Genomic DNA, 26,976 nt, shown 5'->3' on the forward strand with positions numbered 1-26,976 from the left:
TTGAATAGAACATAGACAAGAAAATTTAGGATGGTTTAATGATTATATCTGTTTTGTGCTCATGAAAACTAACTCTTAATTTTCAGTTTCATAATCAAAACTACCAACGTTAACAACTCTGCTTCATTTAGCATTCCCAGCACTGTCCTGCTTCTTGAAATTTTGAAGATTAAGCTGATAACAACTTAAGTTCAAATGTATACTAAAGTTCTGTATTTTTATTCCGTCCCACCCCACATTTAATGGAAAAATGCTAAATAATTATTGCAATTAATAATAAATAATTTGGGGCCTCCCTGGTGGCGCAGTGGTTGAGAGTCCGCCTGCCGATGCAGGGGATACGGGTTCGTGCCCCGGTCTGGGAGGATCCCATATGCCGCGGAGCGGCTGGGCCCGTGAGCCATGGCCGCTGGGCCTGCGCGTCCGGAGCCTGTGCTCCGCAACGGGAGAGGCCACAACAGTGAGAGGCCCGCATACCGCAAAAAGAAAAAAAAAATAAAATAAAATAAATAATTTGAAATAATATGGCATTGATATTATTGTAATTGTATAAGTGAACGTAAACAACCTACTACTTTAACTTTCTGAATAAAAATACTTACCTTGCAATAACAGATTCAACTGGCATGATATCAGGCACATAGTGGGCCATGGGGGAAACAAAGTGTCCATCTAGGATCTTACAGTCTGACTGCTCTTCAATCTAAAAAAAAGCAAAACCAAGATGTATACACAATGACAGTGGTATCTAGGTCTATCATAGATGTTTTCTGTTAAAAAGTTCTATTCAATTGTAACTTTTTTTTTAGTGCCTACTAAGTATCCTTTTGCTCCATTCTGCTTTCTAAAGGCTCCTACACACATTTCATTTCCTTCTACGTTCTCTACTTGAGTCTACTTGGGAAAACAAACTATAAGTAAACCTTATTTGTACAATGACATACAATAACAAAATAAAATATTTGTTACAAGAATTCAACAATATAAAGATAAATATAAAAACAATTTACAAACAAATTATAATTTACCACAATCAAATAAGGGTTGACATTATATATGTTAGAATGGCTTGTTTTCAGGTAACCTATTGATGAAATGAGTCATGTCAACACATTAAATAAGGAGAAATGTGATAGTTACATATGTAGCAAAGGCATTTCCTAATATTCAACACCTAAGTTTTTTTTTCCACCTCAAATAGTTATTTTTTAAATAAAAAAATCTTTATCAGGCCAATAGTCAAAATTAAATTAGCAGTAAAGCATCACATATTTTCATTCAAACCAGAAACAAAAAACTGTATTTTTAGAAGCTAAATATATCAACCTCTTTAAAAAACACAAATACTAACCAGTTGTTTCAACATCATTCATTAAATAATCCACATTTTCTTTGCAAATGACTTAAAATACTACTTTATCATGAAGTAAGTTTCCATAAATTTTTTTTTTAAATTATTTTTTGGAAAATAATTTGTAAAATTATTTTCAATCATTTATCAGGTCTCATTAGCATATCTTTTATTTCTAAACCAGTGTCAGGCTGTGCTGATCATACTGTGCCTTACAATACCCATTGATATATGACTGAGATAGATTTTACTTACCACTCTTCCTTTTCTAGTATTCCTGATCTGACTATACTTCCCAAATATATATTTGAGTTCTTCCCCAAATAATTTTAGGATCTTTTTATGGACCTTAGCTCTAAACTGAATATTTTAATTGGGATTGCATTGCATTTTTTGAAAATGGTAAGGAGACCTAACGTGTATAATACAAAATTTTTAATCCAGGAAGTGTTTACATTTTAGTCATCTTTGTGCCTCCTACAGTTTTAAAGTTTTCTTTTATCCATTTTAGAAGAATTATTTGACAAAAGAGGCAGCACAAACTAATGTGAAAGGGAATAATAATTCAACAAATAGTGTTGGGATAAATGGCAATTTGGTAAGAAAAAAACACTTTCAGAGCCATATATAAGACAGATTTAAAAATTAAGCAAGCTACAACTCAACACTAAAAAGAGGAATAACCCAATTAAAAATGGGCAAGGGTTTCACAGATATTTCTCAAAAGAAGATATACAAATGGCCAATAAGTACATGAAAGGATGCTCAACATCACAGTCATTAGGGAAAGACATATCAAAATCACAATAAAATATACTTCACACCCACTAGGAAGGCGAGGGCAAGTAGAAATATTGGTAAGAACGTGGAGAAATTGAAAGCATTATACACTGCTTGTGGAAAAGTAAAATGGTGCACTTTGGAAAACAGTTGACAGTTTGTTAAAAATTTAAGCATACAATTACCATGTGACTGAGCAATTCCACTCCTAGATATATACCCAAGGGAACTGAAAAAAATATATCCACAAGAACACTAGTACAAGAATATTCATAGCATTATTATTCATAACAGTTAAAAAGTAGAAACAACTCGGGACTTCCCTAGTGGTCCAGTGGTAAAGAATCCGCCTTCCAATGCAGGGGACACAGATTTGATCCCTGGTCAGGGAATTAAGATCCCACAAGCCACGGGGCAACTAAGCCTGCGCGCCACAACTACTGAGCTTGCACACCTCAACTAGAGAGAAGCCCGGGTGCCTCAAACGACAGAGCCCATGCACTCTGGAGCCACAACTACAGAGCCCACGCACCCTGGAGCCTGAATGCCACAAGTAGAGAAGAGAAACCCCCGCATGCCACAACTAGAGAGAAGCCCTCATGCCACAACAAAAGATCCCACATGCCTCAACGAAGATCCCATGTGCCGCAACTAAGACCCGATGGAGCCAAAAAAAAAAAAAAAAAAAAAAAAAGTAGAAACTCAAATGCCCATCAACTGAATAACGGATAAACAAAATGTTGTACATATACACAATGGGATATTATTTAGCCATAAAAAAAATGAAGCAGTGGTACATGGGACAACATGGATGAACCTTAAAAATTTGCTAAGTGAAATAAGCCAGAAACAAAAGGCCACATGTTGGATGATTCCATTTATATGAAATGTCCAGAATGGGTGAATCCACAGAGACAACAGATGAGTGATTATCAGCAGGTGGGAGGCTGGGGAAGTGGGAGGTGACAGCTAATGGGTACAGGGTTTCTTTTGGGGGCAATAAAAATGCTCTGGAATTAGATAGTGATAGTTGCACATCTTGAGAATGTAATAATAAAAAACAACAACACTGAATTGTACATTTTAAAAGGCTAATTTTTCTGTATTTGAATTATATCTCAATCTTTAAAAACCAAGAGTGAGAAAGCAAGAGAGAGAAGGTCGGGGAGAGGAAGGATATCTGTAAGAAAGCATTCTAAAATCCTAACAGTAATTCCTCCTTGGGAGGAAAATGGAATTAGGAGGTGGAAAGTGGCATAAATTAGTTTTGATCTTTACTTGGTATGTTTTAAATTTGTTCAAGCCTATGACTTTTTAATAGGAAAAAAACAGAGAAAATGGAAATATTTAGCAAAATTTGAGGGAGAAATGTTCTAAATCCAGAAGATACAAAAGGAACAGCTATGTGGTATAGAGGAGGGATTTCCAATTTATAAGATCCTGTTTTTAGCAGTGAAAGTCTTTTGAAAAATGAAATCTGCTAAAGACATCCAATATATAAAAGCAACGAAAGTAGTTACTGTGGTTGAAGGCCATGAGGGATGTGAAGCCTACCCAGCTGCAGGCCCTCCCCTACAGCGCTTCAAGTATCCAATTACATAAGCCTAGAAGTGTTTTACAGGAAAACATGGCTGCTTAAAAACAAAACTATTTCAAATATATTTTTTCATATTGTCTAATTTTATATCATTTTCTTTCTACCCTTCTCTCAGCAATTAACTATATCCCATAACATTTCCCTGATGTTATTTAACAGTTGTTTTGCTAGTAACTTCTCATGTGCTGATTCTCTCAATAGAGCACTTCCCTGTATTACTTGTAATTCTTCTGAATGTTGAATAACTTAACTCTCTTGAGCCTAAAGGTAAAAGATGAGGCTCAAAAAGATCCATCCCTAAATATTTTCTTGTATTTAGTTAAGTATTAAATATATGCTCCCATATAAACATGCATATAGTTATTATAAGCATTCAGTTAGGGTACATGATAGCATTTAAAAAATATTAAATGAAAAATCTATATTGTACTCATGTTTTAGAGTTTACTGTTATTATACTCCAACATTCAGCGCACTCTTGCCACACAGTTATATAAAACCTGAATTTCTATAATTGCATTTCTTTCATCTGAATACCTTATCGATGTATATTGGATAATCACTTGAAACCAGATTCTGACATCTTTCTCGATTTCCAATAATCTTTCTGAATTCAAAGAGTCTATTATGGGAAGGGGGGGAAAAAAGGAAAAACTTCAGTATTCCCATTATATTGAGACTGATGAAAAGTAATTAAAAATTAGCAAGTCCAGTTCATAAACCATGTTAAAATTTAATTTTAATAATTAAGAAAAAATTAGGCTTTGGTTTTTTTCAAGCTTGACATTTTGTCTCAGAAAAAACATGAGAAATATCATTGCTCCAAAAGTAATTAACATATTCAAGACTCAAAATTAAAGGCACAAATCCCTAAAATTATTTTTCACAAGTTCAAGTACTTCCATGAGCTACAGTATATCACAGTTTTATAGTCATTACAAATTCAAGTTACCCAAGAAAGTTTAGTCCCTGAAATCTGTAATCGATAAAAAAATTACCAAAGTTAAAAATCTATGTCTGAGAGCTCTTTATTTTTAAGTCTGAATTACTTTTAAAACAGTTCAATTTATGATTATATGGGTTAAAACTTAAGAGTAATAATTAGATAAAAGAGAAAAGGAAATAATTTCTTTCTTATAGAGTAGTTAATGTTTAATTTACCAATCAATTTATAGTAAAGGATTTTATAACTGAAATGAAGTTTCAAATGTTTACTAAAACAACAAATTTAGAAGAGGCATTCAGAAAAAATGCTTACCTTTTGAGATCCTCTGGCCTTCCCCATCCTCTGATAAAAAGTTTTGTAAGGAGAAGTCTTCGATATAGAATATCTAACTTGCTCACACCCATTAGTAGCAAACAAACATCTATAAAACAAAAATTTAAATGACTTTAAAACATTTTATTTTACTCGGCAGGTCAACTTTCTAACCACCTCTACAAATATCAGGTAAAAATTAAACATCGATCTACTCTCTTGGCAACTTTTAAATACACAACACAGTATTGTTAACTATAGTTACCATGCTGTACATTATATCCCCACAACTTATTTATCTTAGAGACCTTAAAAGTACTCATTACAAGAAAAAAAACTGTAACTATGTGAGGTGATGGATGTTAACTAAACTTATTGTGGTAAACACATCACAGTATATACATATATCAGGTCATTATGTGGTATACTTTAAATAATACAACATTATCAATTATATCTCAATAAAACTGGGGGGAAATTTAAAAATGAGATTAAACTAGAACTTTGAATGTATTCTCTTGGAAATAAGATACAAGATACAGGAAAAAAGAACTTGGATGAAAGTAGAGAAGATGAAGTAGAGCCCTGAGCTACAGTAAACTCTGAATTCCTCTAGGGCAGGACCTTCCCATCCTCAGTACAGTGACTGACAGTAAATATTCAATATTTGTTGAATAACAATAGGAGTGGCTAATACCTATGTAGTACTAATTTATCTGCCAGGCACCATTTAAAAACTACACACACACACACACACACACACACACACACACACACACGTACGTTCTTGCTTAAACCTCCCGACAATCTTATGAAGATATAGTACCCCAAGACAAGGAAACTGAGGCACAGAGAGGATATGATTTACTTAAGGCCACACAACAAGTGGGAGGCAGACCTAAGACTGAATCTCAGGCACATGGCTGAAGATCTGCTATACTATACTGCCTGTCTTCTACTCTACAGTGCATGAAAAGTAGTAATTAATCAGTGCTACTACTTATGTACCACTTATCTGTCTTTCCCAAACATTTCTGAAGTTTTAAAAAAATATCTGCCTCCGTCTTTTCAAACTGAATGGTGTAGTTTTGATTTCCAGGCAAAATCTGATTCAGGTTCAGGGTTTATTCTACTTAGAAAAGTGGAAAATGGAAATTTGCAGCTCCATCAGTGAGCTTTAATAAGGGCTTATCTATTACTTTGAATGCTTTTTGGGGAACCACCATTTATGTCATATTTTTACTCTTTGATTTGTAACAAACTACAACTTTAACTTAATGCTCTTCTTTGTTTGCATAAGTGTACAATCTAACCCACCATCAGTCGGACTGGCACTTTATTATTTTTATGACTGGACCAGCAAAACCAAATCATTCATACTGCCCCTTACAATTCTCAGGACCAAGAATAAACATTTACTAGATAATATACTTGTTAGGCCAGCGGTCCCCAACCTTTTTGGCACCAGCGACCGGGTTCGTGGAAGATAGCTTCTCCACGGATGGACAGTGGGAGAAATGGTTCAGGCGGTACTGTGAGCGATGGGGAGTGGCAGAGGAAGCTTTGCTCGCTGGCCTGCCTCTCACCTCCTGCTGTGAGGCCTGGTTCCTAACAGGCTTCAGACCAGTACCGGTTCACGGCCCAGGGATTGGGGACCCCTGTGTTAGGCAATACAATCAATAGCCAGAGTATAGTATCTAGTATTTTTTAAAACTGCCCACCTCTCTTTTTCCCAATTTCCATGTGTTATTCATTTTTTATTCTTGATTAAATTTGCTTTTGCATAATAATGCTAGGAAAAAACCCATAATGCATATCCAGCTCTGTTTATTACACTATTCATATCTACTACTATAAATAAACAAACTGGTATTCTAATTACTAGATTCCTATGAATTATCATTAATCAGTTCACCATAGCTCAGCCATTATTGGATGGCCTAAATGTAAGTTTCTGAATTTTTAAGAATGAGTATTACTTTTTTCATTCATGCAACAGTATTTATTAAGTGCTTACTCTATGCCAAGAATTATTTTAGGTCCTGTGCTACAAGATGATCAAGGCACGTTCTTCCTCTCATGGATCTTATACTTCAGGGAAAGAAAACAAATTATTTTTAGGAAAAAAAGTAAGCAAGACTAGATGATGACAACATTATTATCATAATATAACAAGACAACATGATAAAGACCAGAGGGCTCCTTTGATGGTCAAAAAAAGCCTCACTTAACCAAAGAGGTAACATTTAAACCAAGACCTACATGACAAAAAAGAGCTGCCAAATCTTTAAACTGCAAATCTCATTAAAATCATGTAAGTTCTGAAGTCTATTCATGTACTATGTTCCAATGAAATTAGTTAAAAACTATCTAGTCAGTGAATAAAGCACAGGAACAGATAACTTATACAAGAAGAAAGGCAAGTGAGAGTGATCACATATTCTCTTCTTCATTTTCTAGTTTAAAAAATGTTCACTGTAACATATTAAAATTCAAATAATACAGAAGTATGTATAGTAAATTAGGGAAAAATAATCTTCCTGTTACCTCTAATTCTACTTTTCAGAGATATTACTGCTAACAGTTTAAATTCTGTCCTTCCTGACCTTTTTCTTGTTGACATTATTTATTTACATATACACACTTTAAAAAAATTTTGCTTGAGTTATGTAACACATTTTTGGCAGAATTCAAACGATATAAAAATATACAGAGTAGGGGCTTCCCGGGTGGCGCAGTGGTTGAGAGTCCGCCTGCCGATGCGGGGGACGCGGGTATGTGCCCCGGTCCGGGAAGATCCCAGGCCCACATGCCGCGGAGCGGCTGGGCCCGTGAGCCATGGCCGCTGAGCCTGCCTGTCCGGAGCCTGTGCTCCACAACGGGAGAGGCCACAACAGTGAGAGGCCTGCGTATCGCAAAAAAAAAAAAAAAAAAAAAAAAAAAAAAAAAAAAAAACAGAGTAAAGCTAAGAAGTCTCTCTTCATTTCTGCTAAGCTTCCTCTCCTCCCAAAAGGTAAGTGCTATTAATGCTGTACTCTTGTGACTCCTTGTTCTATCCATTTATATACATACACATATTTTAGGGATTTTGGTGTGTGTGTGTGTGTGTTTAGCTATTTTATTTTATTTTAAAAAAGATTTATTTATTATTTATTTAATTTATTTTTGGCTGTGTCGAGTCTTATTTGCGGCACGTGGGATCTTTGTTGCAGCGTGCAGGGTCTTCATTGTGGTGTGCGGGTTTCTCTCTAGTTGTGGCATGCGGGTTTGGGGTTTTGTCTTCTCTAGTTGTGGCATGCAGGTTCCAGGGCACGTGGGTTCTGTAGTTTGCAGCACGCAGGCTCTAGTTGAGGCGCGCGAGCTCAGTAGTTGTGGCACCAGGGCATAGTTGCCCTGAGGCATGTGGGATCTTAGTTCCCTGACCAGGGATCGAACCCATGGCCCCTGCATTGCAAGGCGGATTCTTTACCACTGGACCACCAGGGAAGTCCTGGTGTGTTTCTTTAAACAACTACAGTATTTGTATTTTTTGACATTTCTTCCTCACCCTGATTATTTATAAATATCTGCAAAGCTCTTTCAATTTCAGGATATACAGGCCTACCTCATTTTTTCTATTAATGGGTGTTTAACCTATTTATATTTTATTATTATGATAATTTTTCTATTTTTTTTGTTTTATTGACTTCAGTTTTTTTATCATTCATATTTGTTTTACATTTGAGTGTATGTAAATTTGAAAGTGATACATTTAAGATGCAATATATCATAACAGCTAAAAGCATATACTCTAGAGGCAAACTCCCTTGGTTGAATCCTTTACTATGTGACTTTGAGCAAGTCACTTATCCTTTCTGTAACCCATCTGTAAAACAGGGATAATGACAGTACTTACCTCAGATTGGTATGAGAAATAAATGAGTTACTATACTTGAAGCACTTTAACAGCACTTTGCAAATTTAAGTGCTATACTTACTAATAATAGCAACATTATTATTGATTATCCTTATAACTCTATTTAATACTCAAACCTGTATTTCCATGTTCTATATAATATTTATTAACTCCTGATGATAACTAATGAAAGATATATTTGATCCCTTCTCCCTACCACCCAAGTTTAGTTGATATTTTTTTACTGCTTATCTTTATAACTTTAAGTATACTAATATCTCTAATCCTTAAATGATAGCTCTATAACTGATTGTGAAAGCTGAGGAAATCTGTGTACTTTCTTTTTTTTTTTTTTTAAGAAGAAAATTTTTTTTCAAACAGGTTCAGTGGTATGTGTGCTACAGCAAAGGCTGATTGTAGCAGTTTCCTTTCAAACCTGCATTGATGTATAAATTAGACGTTTTTTGGGAATGATTAATTTCTGGTAAAATGTAGATTCAATCCAACATTACACCAATTTTTACATTTATTGTAGACCCTATTTTAGTACTAGAGGTTAAATTTTCATCACCAAAAAATGAGAATATCCTTACAGCTACTCCTAAGGTAATGAGCTGTGAAATTAATTCCTCGCTATTGCTTTGAAAATATACCCCTAGGTTGTTAAGAGAAATTCCGACTTCATCCAAATCTGTTATTTAATTCTTCAGTCATCATCTGCTGTTGGCTTGATTGTCACTCTTCTTATTTGACCCCAACCAATTAAACGCCAGTGTTTCTCAACTCTTTGGCTAAGGGCAATTTTTTCTCCTACTTCTGTGCACACAGGATTAGCCAAAACGATTTTGCCCAAATCAGCCTTGACTGCACTAACTCTTCCTCCTGTCAACAGGGATCCTATGTTCACCATAAGTACTTCATTCTTAGACAGCTTTTGCACTTTTGCTGCTTTCTTGTCTCCTTCAGTGAGTACACCTAGAAGCCATCTAAGCAGGAAATAGGAAATTTCCAATTCTGTGAAGACCTCAGGTAAAGCTCCAAGTGCACCAAGTACCTGCCCCACCATTCCGTCAGCCTGGCACAAAGTGTGATCAATTTTTGTTCCAACTCCAATAAGACCTGGAGCAGCATACTGAAGATCATTATGCTGTGTGAAAAGTGATACAATTTTGGAAAAGATGGGTTTACACATGAGTTTTCCTTCACTATCTTTGGAAACAATACCAGGTCTGACTACTATCTCCTGGCCCACCTTTAATACTCCTTTTAGAATACTACCACCAGCTACACCCCCCTTAAGGTCATCAACTTCACAGCCAGATTTGTTGACATCAAAGGATCTAATAACAATAAGTTGGTGTTCTGAAGTATAGTCTCTTGGGGGTACTGGAATTTTCTTTACTATGTACTCACAGACAACTTCAATATTGTATTTTAGCTGAGCAGAAATTGGAATAGGAGCTCCTTCTGCTACTGTACCTTGTACAAATTCAAGGATCTGTTCATACTGTTCTTTAGCCTGGCTTTTACCATTTCAATTTTATTTTGTAGAATCAAAATATGCTTCAGTTTCATGATTTCTATCACAGCCAGGTGTTCACAGGTCTGAGGCTGAGGACAAGACTAGTTACCAGCTATCAAGAGAAGAGCTGCATCCATCACTGTGGCACTGGTCAGCATAGTAGCCATCAAAATATCATGGCCAGGAGAGTCAACAAAGGAAACATGTCTGACTAACTTGAAGTTCCCTTTGGTCCCTGGAATGTCTGTAGGAAACTCATCGGGTGTACTACTTCCACAGGATCTATAAAATTCTGGCCGAGGACAATTAGGGTCGTCAAGTTTATAAATCTTAGCATTGGCATAGCCAAGTTTGATTGTAATATTTCTTTCTAGTTCATTTTTGAACCTGACAGAGTGAACTCCAGAAATAGCTTTTACAACAGTAGATTTCCCATGAGCTACATGACCAATTGTACCTATATTAATTGTGGCCTGTCTGCTGATAACTTCATGTGAAAGTGGCGTCAACTTGGTAACACCGAAGTGTTGAGATCTTGCTGAGAAAGGTGCGACTGTCCTAAAGTCACACCAGCCTCACCTCCCTGCCATCTTGCCTGGAGAGAATCTGTGTACTTTCTACCTTCTCTTTCTTTTCTGCCTCTAACTCTTGTAAATTATATCAATTCTACATTGTCAGACTTTACATTCATATTCTTAGTCTTAGAGAGAGTTGTATTCAATGATCATTACCATTCCTTTTGCAGCAATTAATAAAATAGAAAATTTAAAAAAAATCAATGAGAACCCAAATCATTCTTTGAGAACACTAATAGATACTTCAGATGGGTTTATGGTAAGAATGTAAGAATATTTTAGAGTAACTTACTACATTAACTAAACAGAAAAAAAAAACATGTCTTAGCGATATAAAGAAAACAAGCAAAAAAAAACCCTCCTAGCATCTGATTCAATTCAGCATCCAGACATAATCATAAAGAAAAAAAAATCTAGGAATATAAGAAAGCATCATTAACTTGATGTAACATATCAAACAAAAATGTACAGTAAACATCATATTTAATGATGAAATTTTAGAAGTATTCCCTTAAAAGTGAGGGACAAGAATTTCCACTATTATCACTTCCATTCTAAAATGGTACAGGATATCCTAAGCTGAAAAAAGAATAATAAAAAGTTTGAAAGATTAGAAAAGGGGGAGAAAACCTGCCATTACACACAAAGGGTGTGACTATTATTGAGAAAATCCAAGTGAGTCAACAAAGTATTAGAACTTATTAGTTATTACTAAGTTCAATAAAAGGTGCCAGGGCAATTGGTTATCCATGTGGGAAAAAATTAAATTAAATCCCAACACATCATACTAAGTACACAAACAAAAAATCCATGTGGATTAGGATTAGAGACCTAAGCATAAAAAGTGAAACTGTAAACATTCAGAAGAGTACACGAGAGACCATAATCAGATAAAATAGAGCAAATATTCCAAGACTTTAAAGAAAATGGTTGATTCTACAAACGCTCATTGAAAATGAGCTCCATTAAGAAATGAAAAGACAAGCCAAAGACTGTGAGACAATATTTGCAAAACATCTATTTGATAAAGGACATGTATTCAGAATATACAAAGAACTCTTAAAACTCAGCAATAAGAAAAGAAACAACCCAATTAAAAAATGGACAAAAGAGCAGAGAGGACTTTTAGGGAAACTACTTTGTATGATACTGTAATGGTAAATACAGGATATTATATATTTGTCAAAACCCACAGAACTGTATAACACAGAGTATATTCTAAGGTAAACTATGGACTTCAGTTAATAATAATGTATCAATATTGAGTTCATCAAGTGCAACAAATGTACCACACTAATGCAAGATGTGAATAGGGAAATTGTGGGATAGGGGAAGAATGGATATGGGAACTCTCTGTACTATCTTGATCAAGTTTTCTGTAAACCTAAAACTGTTATAAATAATAAAGTCTATTAATTTAAATTTAAAAGTCCAAAAGATGATTTCTCATAAGGTTTTTAAGAGTAGTTCTACATACCTTTAAATGTGAAGAAATTCCATTAGGATTCCACACAGAGCTTCTGTCACCATTATTGTATCAAGATATTATCATATCACTGTAGCAGTTTTAGTATATCAATGTGTTGAATGAATCTATCAAATATCAATCATATAGGATTTCTGTAGACTTTATTCATTATAGTTTATAGGAGGAAAAACAATTCCATTTAAAGAAGAGGACAAAAGCAAAAATCAATTTGACAAACCCTTATGTACTCATTTATTTGCCACTTCCTCTGAAAAAATATATTTTTAAAAACTTCCTAAAACATTCTAAAAATTTTCAATAGTCACCTTGAAAGTTAATCCAGAACTGAATGACATAAGCTTCCAAGTAGCTTATACTTACAAATGATGATAAAATACATTTTCTGGCTTTCTTTAACCACTTTACAAAAATATAGTCAATATTGTATTATAAATATAGTCAAAATTTAATGTTAAAGGAAAAATGTCGATAATCTTCAAAAACTGATTTCCATAATTTTTCTACTCAATTGATTTGCATTGCTAATCAGAGAGGGGAACTCCTGTTATTAATTTTTATGGCAATGGTTAAAGCCTTTATGTGTTATTACTTAAACTTACCAACTTTTGTTTTCAACTTAATCTTATAGGGGTAAAAAAACTAAGAATCCCTTTACCTTAAGGCACCAACCTCTTAAATGGCTTTTTCTGACTGAATGATTTTAAAGATTTGTTATGAAATTATACACTATTTTCAAGCTTTCCTTAATTACACGTCTCTACATATTTTACAACTCTGTGGTATTCTAACATTAATATAGTTTGCTGAAAAATCCTTTGCTGTTGCCTAGTGAAGTCCAAGTACAATAAGAATTATCCTATGAAGTATGAATATCCAGACCCAAACTACCAGCAAAGAGCTATGATGAAAGGCTACCATCACTTGAACATGTAGAGAGGCTGCAGAGATAGTGCAGAAAGGTAAAGTTTGGAAACATTTTCCCAAGTAAAGATTTAGGAGTTCACTACAGTTTGTTATTGTTGCTGTTTGTGTAAATTTTTTATAACCTGAAGTATAACTTAAGAGTAGAAATCATAAGTATAACTTGATTTAGTTTCATAAAATGAACAACCTACATTTTATCTGTGATGATTATAGTTAAAGGTGGTAGCAAAAGAGCAGGAAAGGTTGTATAGAAAAATCGAAGTTTTAACTGAGTCTTCAGAGATTCGTTTATATAATCAAACCAGTCCATTGCACCACATCCAAGAGAACTCCCTAACACACTGCAGTTAAGTGGAAAATTCAGGTTTTTTTAATGTTAACTTCCTCTTTCTCATTGGAGGTCACTTGGGATTTTGCTTAATGGGGGTTCATAGTTGGTACCTCTATCAGCAAACTGAGTACTAATGCATCTGTGAAAACTATTCTTAGCTTGCAAGCCATACGAAAAACAGGCAGGTTGGCTCATAGGTCATAGTTTGCTTACCCCTGAGCTAGAAAATCAAATAAATCATAGGTATGTCACAAACGTCACAATGCAAAGATACAACTATAAAACCCTATATTTATTACAATTATAAATTATCCAAATCCTATAAAATAGCATAAGTACAATGCAGGTATTGATTTTAAGAGAATTCATTATGTCACAGTGTAGACCTAAAATTTGTATTCGATCTAAAATAAACACTAGTTTTTTAATTAGCCATGTTCTCTCTGTCTTCTTAAAATTTAGAATTTGGTAGCTAAAAAGTGGAAGCAACCCAAGTGTCTATCAATGAATAGGCAAAATGTGGTATATATATATATATATATATATATATATATATATATATATATATATATACCTACAATGGCACATTATTCAGCCTTAAAAAGGAATGAAATTCTAACAAATGCTACAACACTGATGAACCTTGAGGACATTAGCCTAAGTGAAACAAGCCAGTCACAAAAAGACAAATATTGTATGATTCTACTTTTATGAGGTACCTAGAGCAGCCAGATTCATAAACAGAAAGCAGAATGGTGGTTACCAGGGGCTGAGGGGAAGGGGGATGGAGGCGGGTAATGGGTATACAGTTTCAGTTTTGCAAGTCGAAAAGAGTTCTGTAGATGGATGGTGATGACAGTTGCACAACAGTATGATTGAACCTAATACCACTGAACTGTACACTTAAAAATGGTTAAGATGGTAAATTTTATGTGATGTGTATTTTACCACAAAAAATATGAAAAAATTTTAGAAACTGGAGTTAATTTGATAGCTTCTCAACAAAATTTTTCAGAGGAAGTAAATTGACACTTTCCCTCTTAACAACTTCCTCAGTAAGCAGTTCATTATTCTATTGACCCTAGAACAGAATTCAAGGCTCTTACTATTCTCTTCAAAAAACACCACTGCATAATTTAAATATTTGAAGGTTTCACTGAGACCTTTAAATAAAAGAATTTGAAAAACAAATTTTGAATCTAGTTGGTTCTCCCCCCACTCCCCCAATCTTCTCACTTTCTTGAGGATTAGTTCCAAGAACACAGGCTACTTGCATTTCTGCTTCAGGGTGTCATCTAGCTTCAATCAAGGTGTTTGCTGGGCTGCATTCTCATTTGGAAGCTTGAATGGAGAAGAACTCGCTTCCAGACTCACTCAGGTTGTTAGCAAAATTCATTTCCTTGCAGCTATGTGACTGAGAGCTTCAACATTTTGCTGTTTATCAGCCAGAGGCCATCCTCAGCTCCTAGGGGCTATTAACATTTCCCTACCACATGGCTCTCTTCATAGGAAGTTCACAACACAGCAGCTTACTTCTTTAAGGCCATCAGGAGAGTGAGAGTGAGTGTGATAACAAGACAAAGTCTTAATGTAACCATGGGAGTGTTATCCCATCAACTTTGCCATATAACATAACATAATCATGGAAGTGACATCCAATCACCTTTTCCATATTCTATTGGTTAGAAGGCAAATCAGAGGTCCTGTCCACACTCAGAGGGAGGGGATTACACAAAGGAGTACACATCAGAGGATAGGATCATGAGGGCCACCTTAGAGACTGTCTGTCACGCTGGGAGAAACCAATTGTACACCTCAGCCTTTGAGTTAGATGTCTGGGCTGACACCCTCAGGGCTTTCAATGGCAGAGGTGACAATTACCATCCTCTTATTTTCCTACCAATAGGAAAACTAAATAAATTCCTTAGACCTTAATAAACATTTGTTTACAAGCAAGTGAGCTGTTGAAAGTTTGCCTAAATCATGTTTATATATTTCCACTCACTCAAAAACAGTTGCCCAGAAAAACAAACAAAAACCCCCCAAACAAAATAGAAACCCTTGCATCTTAGTATTTTTTTGGTAGCATTTTGTTTTTTACTCACTAAACAAAGGATAAAAGGCAAATTGGCTTCTGAATTGCTGTCCTCATTATGTACATTTTCTAATTTAGTACAATTATTTTTTAAAAATTAATTATTTATTTATTTGGCTGCACCAGGTCTTAGCTGTGGCATGCGGGATCTTCGTTGCGGCATGTGGGATCTTTAGTTGAGGCATGCAGGATCTTTAGTTGTGGCATGAGAACTCCTAGTTGTGGCATGTGGGATCTAGTTCCCTGACCAGGGATCGAACCTGGGCACCCTGCACTAGGAGTGCGGAGTCTTAGCCACTGGACCACCAGGGAAGTCCCTAGTGCAATAATTAAAATCAAGTAAGTATATATAGTATATGTTTAAATTGTTTGACCAGCTTTTTCATTTTCTTTTTTTTTCTTTGAAGGGTAAATGTCAGTATGGTATAATAAAGAATGTATCTGGTCCTTGACCCCAGTTCCTGGGGTGGAGCTCCTAAAACTCTTGGAATTTTCTGAGTGATAGGAGTGTCTTTATGCTAATGAAATGACTCATGGTGGGACTCTAGATAGATTCAGGATAATTTCTGGCTGGCCACTAGAAAGACCAACCATTTGATTAGAGGGCTGACTTTGGGCCAGCCTGACCTCTAGGAGGGGAAAAGAGCTGGAGATTGAGTTGAATCACATGGCTAAGGATCCAATCAATCATGAACACCCCAATAAAAACCCTATAGACACTGAGGCATGGTAGAGCTTCTTGGTTAATGAACATATGTTGGAGGGTGATGTGCACTGACTCCAGGGTAAAAGGGAATGGAAGCTTCACATTCCCTCTCATAACTTGCCTTATTTGTCTCTTCATATGACTGTTGCGAAATTACATCCTTTATAACGAAGTTAGCAGAAGTATAGTATAGTGGTTTACTTAGTTCTTTTGAGTTGTTCTAGCAAATTATTGATCCAAGGGGGTTACAGGAACCTCCAAATCTGTAGCCAAGTCAGTCAAAAGTCTGGCTGGCATCAGAAGCAATGGCATCTGGAGAACTGAACCTTTAACTGGTGGGACCTGCACTGACTCCTGTAGTGTTAATCTATGGGTGATTAATATCAGAGTTGAATTGAGTATACCCAGCTGTGGTAGAAATGGAAGAGTTTATTCTTTACCCAAATAGCAAAATTCTGAATTAGTGTTCTGTATTTCAAATAAGAGACCAACTCTTTTTATGTATTAAGATATGCAACTCTATTCAGGGGGGTTCTAGAGCATAAGGAAAAAATTCCAAGTGATGATTTTAATTATTTTACTCTTTGTGAAACTGTGCAACTCAGATTGATATTTGAACCCATGGGCCAGGGCTTGCACCCAGCCAAAACCCAGATTGGGACTCGAACCCACAGTCTCTTAACTGAGGTCACACACCTGGTCTCAGGACTTAATGAAGCTCAGGTTCTTGATGTCTCACTGCAGAAAGAATTCAGGGAGAGACAAAGTGAAAGGTAAGAAGTGTGTGATTTTTTCTAAATTTTTTTATTTAGAGAGAAAATTTTTTCTAAATTTTTTTATTTAGAGAGAAACACAATCCACAGAGTGTGGGCCATCTCAGAAGTCGAGAGCAGCACCAGGGTATGGGATTGTCAGTTTTTATAGGGGTGGGTAATTTCATAGGCTAATGAGTAGGAGGAGTATTCCAGCTATTTTGGGGAAGGGGTGGGGATTTCCAGAAAGTGGGCCACTGCCTACTTTGTGACCTTTATGGTCAGCCTTGGAACTGTCATGGCGCCTGTGGGTGTGTCATTTAGCTTGCTGATGTGTTAAAATGAGCATATCCTGAGGCTTCAGGTCTAGTGGAAGTCGACTAGTCTGCCATCTTGGACCTATTTGGTTCTAATCAGTTTATGTCATGTCCTCAGGCTTTGCCATTCTTTTAAAGGTTGTGCCCTGCCCCCTTCCCTCCTGTTTCACTTGGGTCTTTCTGGAATTGTTCAAAAAATAGCACTGATACATTTTCATGTACATTTATTAAACTGCAGGAGAACAATGGCATGTCATTACAACACAGGACTTCATTATCTTTTTTTTTTTTTTTTTTTTTTTTCTTTTTGCGGTATGCGGGCCTCTCACTGCTGTGGCCTCCCCCATTGCGGAGCACAGGCTCCGGACGCGCAGGCCCAGCGGCCATGGCTCACGGGCCCAGCCGCTCCGCGGCATATGGGATCCTCCCAGACCGGGGCACGAACCCGTTTCCCCTGCATCGGCAGGCGGACTCTCAACCACTGCGCCACCAGGGAGGCCCTACAGGACTTCATTATCTTTTGCAAGTATTATAGACTACTTATTTTCTCTACAGTGGCAGGAAAAGAATGGGGGGGGGCCAATATCTTCCTTTGTAACATCCATGGCTTCAAAAGCAATATGCATATTCCATGTTAGTGTAAAAAAGAACAAAATTCCAACACTCATGTTTTACAGTAAGAAGAAAAGTACTAAACTATTCATGAGACAATCCATTTTTCTACACAGTATTCTTCTGGGGTGGTAACAGATAAACAAGCTAAGACAAACATGCAAAAGTATAAAGTTGACAGAGAATAGGAAAAGACCTGAGAAAAATGAACTCTTCAAGTATTTTGTAAAGTTCTATATTTATTAGGTGCCTAAATTGTTTAGGCTTTCTAATTTTCAACTCTATACTAGGAAAGCTGCTGAACCACTTTAATTTCATGTAATATAGGCCATAAGAGTCAGCACTCCAAATCTAGAGCCAGCATTTTCCTTGCTACATTTACCTGACAGTAAACAACTGACCAATCATGAACAGAAGGCAAATCAAACACACACATAGCTTATGATAATCTTCGTTCTGGGAGTCTGGGGTTACACAGATCTTCTTAAATCCCATTTCAGCCCCAAGAACGATATAAAATACCGGGTTTTCTGGGATGCTCTAAACATGGAGGTCTTTCTAGGCAGGGCTAACTGCTATCCAGTGCCACCATGAACAGATCATAATCCAAGCCCAGGGTAAAGATAACTCTAATATACCAAGAGGAGGCCCCATCTGGAGCCACATCAGATACTTTTTAAAGTCCCCACATTAAGCTGAACTGACACCAGTGAGCTTCTGCAGAAATAGGACCCACTTTTGCAGTGAGTATCAAGCCAAACTGACACAATTGTCATCTATACTTTTATATAGACAATGAAAAAAAGAAAAACAAAGTGAAACAAATATAGAAGTTCTAGTACAGTGCCAAGGAATGAAAAGTCTTTCTTAGAAATGAGCTTTATTGCTAAAATGACACTCAACGTCTATTTATGCCATCCAGTACTTTTATCGCCTATCACTCAAGTACTTAAGCATTTAAATGCCACACTAATTGTTCTGGACTTTTATCCTCATATAGTTGATACATATATCAAAGGCATATATGAAATAAAAAAAAATACCACCATGTACGACAACTTTACTCCACAAAAAAAGAAAAAAAACTTTACTCCTAATTTTTATCTTATAACTTCACTTTTAAATCACTTATTTTCAATGCAAGTTTAAGTAGCAACTTACAGTAGGGTTTAGATACACTGATATCCACTATTAAAATCTATTACCCTACCTCAACAAATTTAATTCCTTTTCATCTTAATTTGGAGAAGAATAAGAAAACAGGAACTTTATTTATTTGTTTGGAGAGGTATCTATTCTAGCTGTCTATCTATCTATTCTATTCTAAGCAGTCATCTACGGAAATACAACAGGTGGACTGTCTCATATGCTTATGTGAAACATTTAGCAAATAATCAAATCTCTTTTCAAATTTAGTTCTTCTTTTCCATGGGCCTTAAAAGAAATAATTAGGTTTTTAAACAAATTTTTTAAATGTTTACTGTGGATGTTGTATGTTTCTAAGAAATGATTTGTTCCTTTTTTTTTATTGATACAATACACAGAGCTTATTTAGATTTCACCAGTTGTACATGCATTCATCCCATGTACTTCTGCTGTCTAAAGTCATCACTTGGAGGCAACAATGGAAAATAGCAGTGTCAGAAGACCTGGGTTCTTCACTAGCAGTGTGACCTTGAATAAGCCACCTTTAACTATAAAAGGGGAATAATAGCTGGCCTAATACATAATAGCAAATTATTTCATTTATATAAAAATTGATTACTTGTTTTGAAATATTTTAAGAGATATGGGAAAAGAATCTTGACATTCTTTTCATAGGAAGGCTGGTGGTGAAAAGCACAGGCTTTATAGTCAGGAGTCCTGTGTTTCTTGGATTCCAGCTCTGTTGCTAATTGGAGGTGTGACCCTAGGCAAATTATTAATCTCCATACTTTCAATTTCCTTGTATGCTTGAGACAATCCCACCTCAGAGGATTGTTGTAGGGATGAAATGAGGTAATTCAATAAGTGTTCATTCAACATATATTTATTTAGTAATCATTCTGCTTGGTGCAATACTGGTTAAAAGTTCCTTTATCAAATACACACACACACACACACACACACATATATGCCATACTCTGTGCTAGACGCCAGAGATTTAAAAAGAAGCTGAAGATACAGTAAAGCAACATTATGACAAAAAATACTAATTTTACCCATGTACCTTCTTGGAAACAATCACAGGAAACTGATTTTTTTTTTTTTTTCGGTATGCGGGCCTCTCACTGTTGTGGCCTCTCCCGTTGCGGAGCACAGGCTCCAGACGCGCAGGCTCAGCGGCCATGGCTCACGGGCCCAGCCGCTCCGCGGCATGTGGGATCTTCCCGGACCAGGGCACGAACCCGTGTCCCCTGAATCGGCAGGCGGACCGTCAAGCACTGCGCCACCAGGGAAGCCCTCTGATATGTTTTTGAGAGCTGTTACAAACAAATTTGCAAGACTGAATCCAAGTATACAATGTCAGGTCTGGATTCAGAAGATAATTCTGAACTAGTAGAAAACACATTTCAAGTTTAGCTGTTCACCAGTGGAATGTGTCTAACAGGATACACACAAGGTCACAAACAAGACAAAGATCAGAGTCATGGCATATACCATACAACACATAACCAGTATAGTGCCTGGCATAGGATAAGTGCTCCTAAATATTGATCTAAAACAACTGAATTTGGGTGTCAACTCTGACACTTTCACACTGAGTGATTCTGGGTAAGTTATTAACTTTTCTAAACCTTAGTTCTCTGTAAAATAGAAACGTGTCTGCTTTACCTGTCATAGGAGAGTTGTGATCAAATGAAATCACATAAGAATGTATCTAATGCTTAATAAAACAGTAATTGTGACACACATGACTACTGCTACCAATTAGCTTACAAGCCTGCTTGTAGGGGTAAGACGTTAATATGTAAGCACCAGGAAAGGAGCAGCACCAAGATCTACTGAAAACAAACAAAAACAACCCAGAACTTATTTTCTAAAAATGTCATTTTCCTTGTGATGAAAAGATCTGGTCATTGTCAAACTGGTACTGTGGCTTTTCTAACCCCCAGGTTACAGCAGCAGGCTCTGCTGAGTGGCATCTTGCAAGGCGGAAGCTCTCAGTCCACGCAGGCGGCGGTGGGTTCGAATTTGACGATCATCTTCATCCCAGGTCCTAATAAGGCACTACGGGTAAGGTGCCTTTGTAGTTAGCCGAGCAAGAAAACCACAGCGCGTAGCCACCTCCACCTTCCACAGAGAGAAGGGACAGCCCGCCTGCCCACCTCACTCGGCCCGGGACCCCCGCATCTCCCGCCAAGCCTTGCGCTCTCAGTCCTGCCTACTGGCACGTAGGCAAGCGCGGCAAGAGGCTTGGGAAGCGCGGCCGGGACCGTCTACTTACTCAATGGCCGCTTGGTGGGCGCCTGCTGGCCGAGACTCCGAACACCGCGGCTCTCTAGCCTCTCGGGACTCGCCTTCGTTCTGAGCCCTAACCGCAGCTACAGCAGCCTCTCCAGGAACTGAGAAGCGTCGAGGAGCTGACAGGGAAGCTGGGGAGGAGGACGAACCCTGGGCGGGGTGGCTGTTTGGACACGCCCCCGAACCCTCCCCGGCTCTTCCGCGCGTTGTCCCTGGAGGCGGAGAGGCACGTATCCTGGAGGAGGATAAGGACTTAGGGACCCGCCCTTAACCTTCATCATCCTCTCGGCACCGCCCCTCCTCCTGCGGGCCCCCGCCTCTGACCTGGGGTGCTCCGCCCACTCTGGTCGCTGGGCGTGCACGCGCACTTGCTGGCCTGTTTTGACAGCTTTAGGCCGCCTGGAATGGGAGGGAGCAGGAGGTATCGCGAGAGTTGGCCCCAAGCCTTGTGGGAGCTGTAATTATGGCGAGCTTGGGGGTAGAAGCTGAGCAGGAGCCGCTCTTAGGCCACAGCATATCCGGAAGCAGGTGAGCGGATGTTGGGGGAAGGCCTTCTGACCCTCCTGCGCTATTGGGACTGGTCCCTTTCCCTGCGTCAGGCTCTGTGGGCCGAAGGAGGGGTGCCAGGGTGGCGGGAACCGGCGGCAGGTTGCGCGAGACTTGGAGATGCGCTCTCACTTCCGCGGGGCGCCTTGAGCCGGTGGGTTCTGGTGAAGGTGTTGAAGAAACGCAAACTGCCTATTGTACCTTTACTCCAACTCTGATGAAGCAACCAAGCCTCTGCATTTGGCCCTTTACAGAACTGATTATACGTTTCACACAGTTTTATTTGAGACTTGAAGATACCGGTCTCAGTATTCACTTAACTAATTGCCTGATAACTTCTTGATACTTTTTTGCAAGTAAACCTAAGATGAGCTCCCCTTTGTCCTATGTCAAATGTATAAATAAAGACTATTTTTTAATCATTTAAGGGATGAAGTGTATTTTGACCCTTATTATTCGGGTTATTTTGACCCTGGAATTGTTAGAGTTTGTTTCTTACTCTGCAGTTATGTATTTAAACCTTTAGGAAAACGAAGTTGGGTATTATTTTAAACATATAATTATTACAGTAAATTAACTAAATTCACAGGTAAACTTCAGCTGTCTATGACAGCTGTATATATGTGGAGATATGTCCCAATGTCCCAATTCATCCCACTGCCCCGCCAACCATAAGTTTGTTCTCTGCATCTGAGACTCTATTTCTGCTTTGCAAATAGGTTCATCGCTACCATTTTTCTAGATTCCACATATAAGTGATATCATGATATTTGTTTTTCTGACTTACTTCACTCTGTATGACAATCTCTAGATCTGTCCACGTCTCTGCAAGTGGTACTGTTTCCTTCTTATTTATGGCTGAGTAATATTCCATTATATATATGTTCCACATCTTCTTTATCCATTTTTCTGTCGATGGACATTGAGGTTGCTTCCATGTCCTGGCTGTTGTAAATAGTGCTTCAGTGAACATTGGGGTGCATGCATCCTTTCAAATTATGGTTTTCTCTGGAGGTATGCCTAGGAGTGGGATTGCTGGATCATGTGGTAGCTCTATTTTTAGTTTTTTAAGGAACCTCCATACTGTTCTCCGTAGTGGCTGTACCAATTTACATTCCCACCAACCGTGTAGGAGGGTTCTCTTTTCTCCACACTCTCTCCAGCATTTATCGTTTGTAGAATTTTTGTTGATGGCCATTCTGACCAGTGTGAGGTGATACCTCATTGCAGTTTTGATTTGCATTTCTCTAATAATTAATGATGTTGAGCATCTTTTCATGTGTTTGTTGGCCATCTGTATGTTTTCTTTGGAGAAATGTCTGTTTAGGTCTTCTGCCCAGGTTTTGATTGGGTTGTTTGTGGTTTTTTTTGATATTGAGCTGCATGTGCAGTTGGTATATTTTGAAGACTATTCCCTTGTCAGTTGCTTCGTTTGCAAATATTTTCTCCCATTCTGAGGGCTGTCTTTTCGTTTTGTTTATGGTTTCTTTTGTTGTGCAAAAGCTTTTAAGTTTAATTAGGTCTCATTTGTTTATTTTTGTTTTTATTTTCATTACTCTAGGAGGTGGTCAAAAAAGATCATTCTGTGATTTACGTCAGAGAGTATTCTGCCTATATTTTCCTCTAAGAGTTTTATACAATAGTATCCAGCCTTACATTTAGGTCTTTAATTCTTTGAGTTTATTTCTGTGTATGAGCACCAAACCTTTTTTAAAAATCACTTTGTTTGAAACCCTTTGGAAAATCTATTTGTTAGGTCCCCGATTTACTAAATGGAATATATGGAATGTAATTTTGTTTACATTTTATCTTGAGATCATTAGAATGAATGTCACTACTGAAATATATTGTGATAGAGTGACAACCTCCGGACCTAATAAGGCATTTGGGACTATGTGCTGCTATACTGATTTGTTCTACAGTGCTATACTTTTCACATCTATTTTTCATTTTTCAGCCTATTCTGTTTCTGGCAGACTGTTCCTCATCATGTTTTTGTTATCTGTTGGCAACCTCTGTTTTTGTTGCTGTCTGCAGACTTCTCTTCTCCCAACTTTTCTTTGGGACTTCTAGTTTGCTGTGGCTTTGAAAATCATGTATCTAAGCTTAATAGAATTGTAGGGAGTTAGAACATGGAAGCTCTGACTGAAAGCTAAAGATCTCTCGTATTAATCAAGTGCATGAGCTTGAGTACATGGACTTTGTGATTTTTGGATTTCTCAGCATTGTTTTTGCTTCTTCCTAATTCTTGGTTGTTTTCCAGATAGATTTCAGGATCCTTGAGTTATGGTTAGATGTATTCTTATGGTACATTCTGTCACTTTGTCCAAATAAACCTACTTTAAAAGGGGATTTTTTTTTCTTTCTCTTATGTCAAGTAATTGATGCTCATTAGGGTCCATTTAAATTCAGATGTTCTGCCTATCTGAATTTAATTTCTAGATTTAGCATTTTTAAAATAAAAAGGGAGTATTTTGAGAATAATTCAATAAGTGTACTGTCTTTAAAAACGTAGATTCCCTAGTAAAGAGAACATATGTAAAACTAACTGGCAAGCCCTGTTCACTTTGAGTAAATTGCAAAAACATGAGTGTAGTTCACCACCAACCTCAGCCTTTCATCAAGTCCTCAGGAATCCCCACTGACCCTATCCATAGAATTTAAGAGACCAGGGTTGGCAGACTTTTCCTATAAAGGCCCATATGGTAAATATTTTACGCTTTGCAGACCAGGAGGCAAAATCAAAGTTATTATATAGGTACTTAGATAACAAGAAAGAAAATAAATTTCCACAAAATTTTGTAGTAATGAAATTTAAAATGTAATAATAAATGAGTACAATTTTTTGTAATACAAGACTAATGATGAGAGGAATAGAATTCTTGCTGTGGGGGAAGTTGGCATTTTGTTTAATTGGAGCTCAAAGTTAATGTTTTCTGTCATGAAATTGATCACAAATATTCATCTGTAAAAACCATTCTTATCTCATGGGCTACACAAAAACAGGTGGTAGGCCAGATTTGGCCTATTAGACTGTAGTTTGCTGATCCCTCTCTTAGAATATCCTAAAGTATTATAGGTGCTTAAAATTTTTCTTTGCAACGTTAGCCTAGTCTCTGTAAAACAAATATTACTAGAACTTATGATTGTATACAAGATACTTTTATAGAACATTCTCAATTTATTTGTCTTTTAATTTCCATAACTTTTACACCGTTACACTATTTTGTCAGTGACCACACACTGCTTTCTCTTATCCTCTTTCAATATGTGTTCTTTTTTGCTGTTCAGTATTTCACAGATGCTCTCTCTGGTAAAAGTACAATTTTATTTTTCCCCTCAGTAAATCCATGTGTATTCCTCATAGTTTTTGAGTCGCCACTTTGATAAACATGCTATCATTTTATTTATTTATTTTATTTTTGGCTGTGTTGGGTCTTCGTTTCTGTGTGAGGGCTTTCTCTAGTTGTGGCAAACGGGGGCCACTCTTCATCGCGGTGCGCGGGCCTCTCACTATCGCGGCCTCTCTTGTTGTGGAGCACAGGCTCTAGACACGCAGGCTCAGTAGTTGTGGCTCACGGGCCTAGTTGTTCCACGGCATGTGGGATCTTCCCAGACCAGGGCTCGAACCCTTGTCCCCTGCATTAGCAGGCAGATTCTCAACCACTGTGACACCAGGGAAGCCCCATGCTATCATTTGAGGTATAGTTTGTAATGAAAATTTTGGACAGGACAAAACCCTTTAGCATTGCAACTTTACTTGAAGGAGAATCTCAAATGGAGAACTAATACCAGAATACAGCAATGATAATATAAAGGAATCAAAATATTAAACAAATCACGTTGGAATGTAATAAAAATGGTAACTTGATTGAAGGACAGTTATATTCTCCTATGTTCCTACTATCTCCAACAAGGAAGAAAGATGCATTTCTTCACCAAAGTTATACTTTTTAAAAAAATTTTTTATTTATTTTTTGGCTGCATTGGATCTTCATTGCTGCGCATGGGCTTTCTCTAGTTGTGGAGAGCATGGGCTACTCTTCATTGCAGTGTGCAGGCTTCTTATTGCAGTGGCTTCTCTTGTTGCAGAGCATGGGCTCTAGGCACGTGGGCTTCAGTAGTTGCAGCATGCAGGCTCAGTAGTTGTGGCACACGGGCTTAGTTGCTCCATGGCATGTGGGATCTTCCCCGGCCAGGGATCGAACCTGTGTCCCCTTCATTGGCAGGCAGATTCTTAACCACTGCACCACCAGGGAAGTCCCAGTTATACTTTTTGAATTAAAAAGAAAGAAAAGTAGGCTTCCCTAGTGGTGCAGTGGTTAAGAATCCACCTGCCAATGCAGGGGACACAAGTTCGATCCCTGGCCTGGGAAGATCCCACATGCCGTGTAGCAACTAAGCCTGTGTGCCACAACTACTGAGCCTGAGCTCTAGAGCCCGCAAATCACAACTACTGAGCCCATGTGCCACAACTACTGAAGCCTGTGCACCTAGAGCCCGTGCTCCGCAACGAGAGAAGCCACGACAATGAGAAGCCTGCGCACCGCAACAAAGAGTAGCCCCCCCCACCGCAACTAGAGAAAGCCCGCACACAGCAACGAAGACCCAACACAGCCAAAAATAAATAAATACATAAATAGATAAATTTATTTTAAAAAAAGAAGGAAAAGTAAAATTTTTATTTTGAAACATTTTAAATCCGTACAAAAATTGAAAAAACAGTTCAATAAATACCTGATTACCCTGTCATTGTTAGCCTTTTCCACACTGCTCAAATCT

General features: G+C 37.4%; 2 protein-coding genes and 1 pseudogene across 8 annotated transcripts in view; 1 reads left to right on the forward strand and 2 right to left on the reverse strand.

The window, feature by feature from the left end:
• The window catches only part of ABHD18 (abhydrolase domain containing 18), a gene marked incomplete at its 3' end in the record, with an annotated part of 42,822 nt that extends 20,945 nt beyond the window's left edge, over nt 1-21,877 (reverse strand). For 2 of the 6 annotated variants that reach the window (XM_082611750.1, XM_082611747.1), the window contains exons 1-4: nt 21,632-21,876; nt 4,987-5,095; nt 4,266-4,350; nt 603-703 (exon numbers count right to left, since the gene is read on the reverse strand). In XM_082611750.1, coding sequence (XP_082467876.1) covers nt 603-703; nt 4,266-4,350; nt 4,987-5,078 — 278 coding nt within the window. In that variant the 5' untranslated portion in view covers nt 5,079-5,095; nt 21,632-21,876. Of the gene's footprint in view, nt 1-602; nt 704-4,265; nt 4,351-4,986; nt 5,096-6,440; nt 6,576-7,003; nt 7,078-21,631 lie in introns of those variants that run through there. The other 4 variants (XM_082611751.1, XM_082611749.1, XM_082611748.1 and 1 more) reach the window with 3 other exon arrangements.
• Nucleotides 9,223-10,456, reverse strand: LOC309796076 (eukaryotic translation initiation factor 2 subunit 3-like; annotated as a pseudogene). Its single transcript has one exon. The product of its transcript is annotated as a eukaryotic translation initiation factor 2 subunit 3-like (transcript).
• Nucleotides 21,878-21,959: 82 nt separating the features above from the next.
• The window catches only part of MFSD8 (major facilitator superfamily domain containing 8), a 43,347-nt gene continuing 38,330 nt past the window's right edge, over nt 21,960-26,976 (forward strand). The window contains exon 1 of the mRNA XM_082611745.1: nt 21,960-22,176. Coding sequence (XP_082467871.1) covers nt 22,112-22,176 — 65 coding nt within the window. The 5' untranslated portion in view covers nt 21,960-22,111. The remainder of the gene's footprint in view (nt 22,177-26,976) is intronic.

This window comes from Mesoplodon mirus (genome assembly GCF_964341445.2).
Source record: "Mesoplodon mirus genome assembly, chromosome: 2".
Taxonomy (NCBI): domain Eukaryota; kingdom Metazoa; phylum Chordata; class Mammalia; order Artiodactyla; family Ziphiidae; genus Mesoplodon; species Mesoplodon mirus.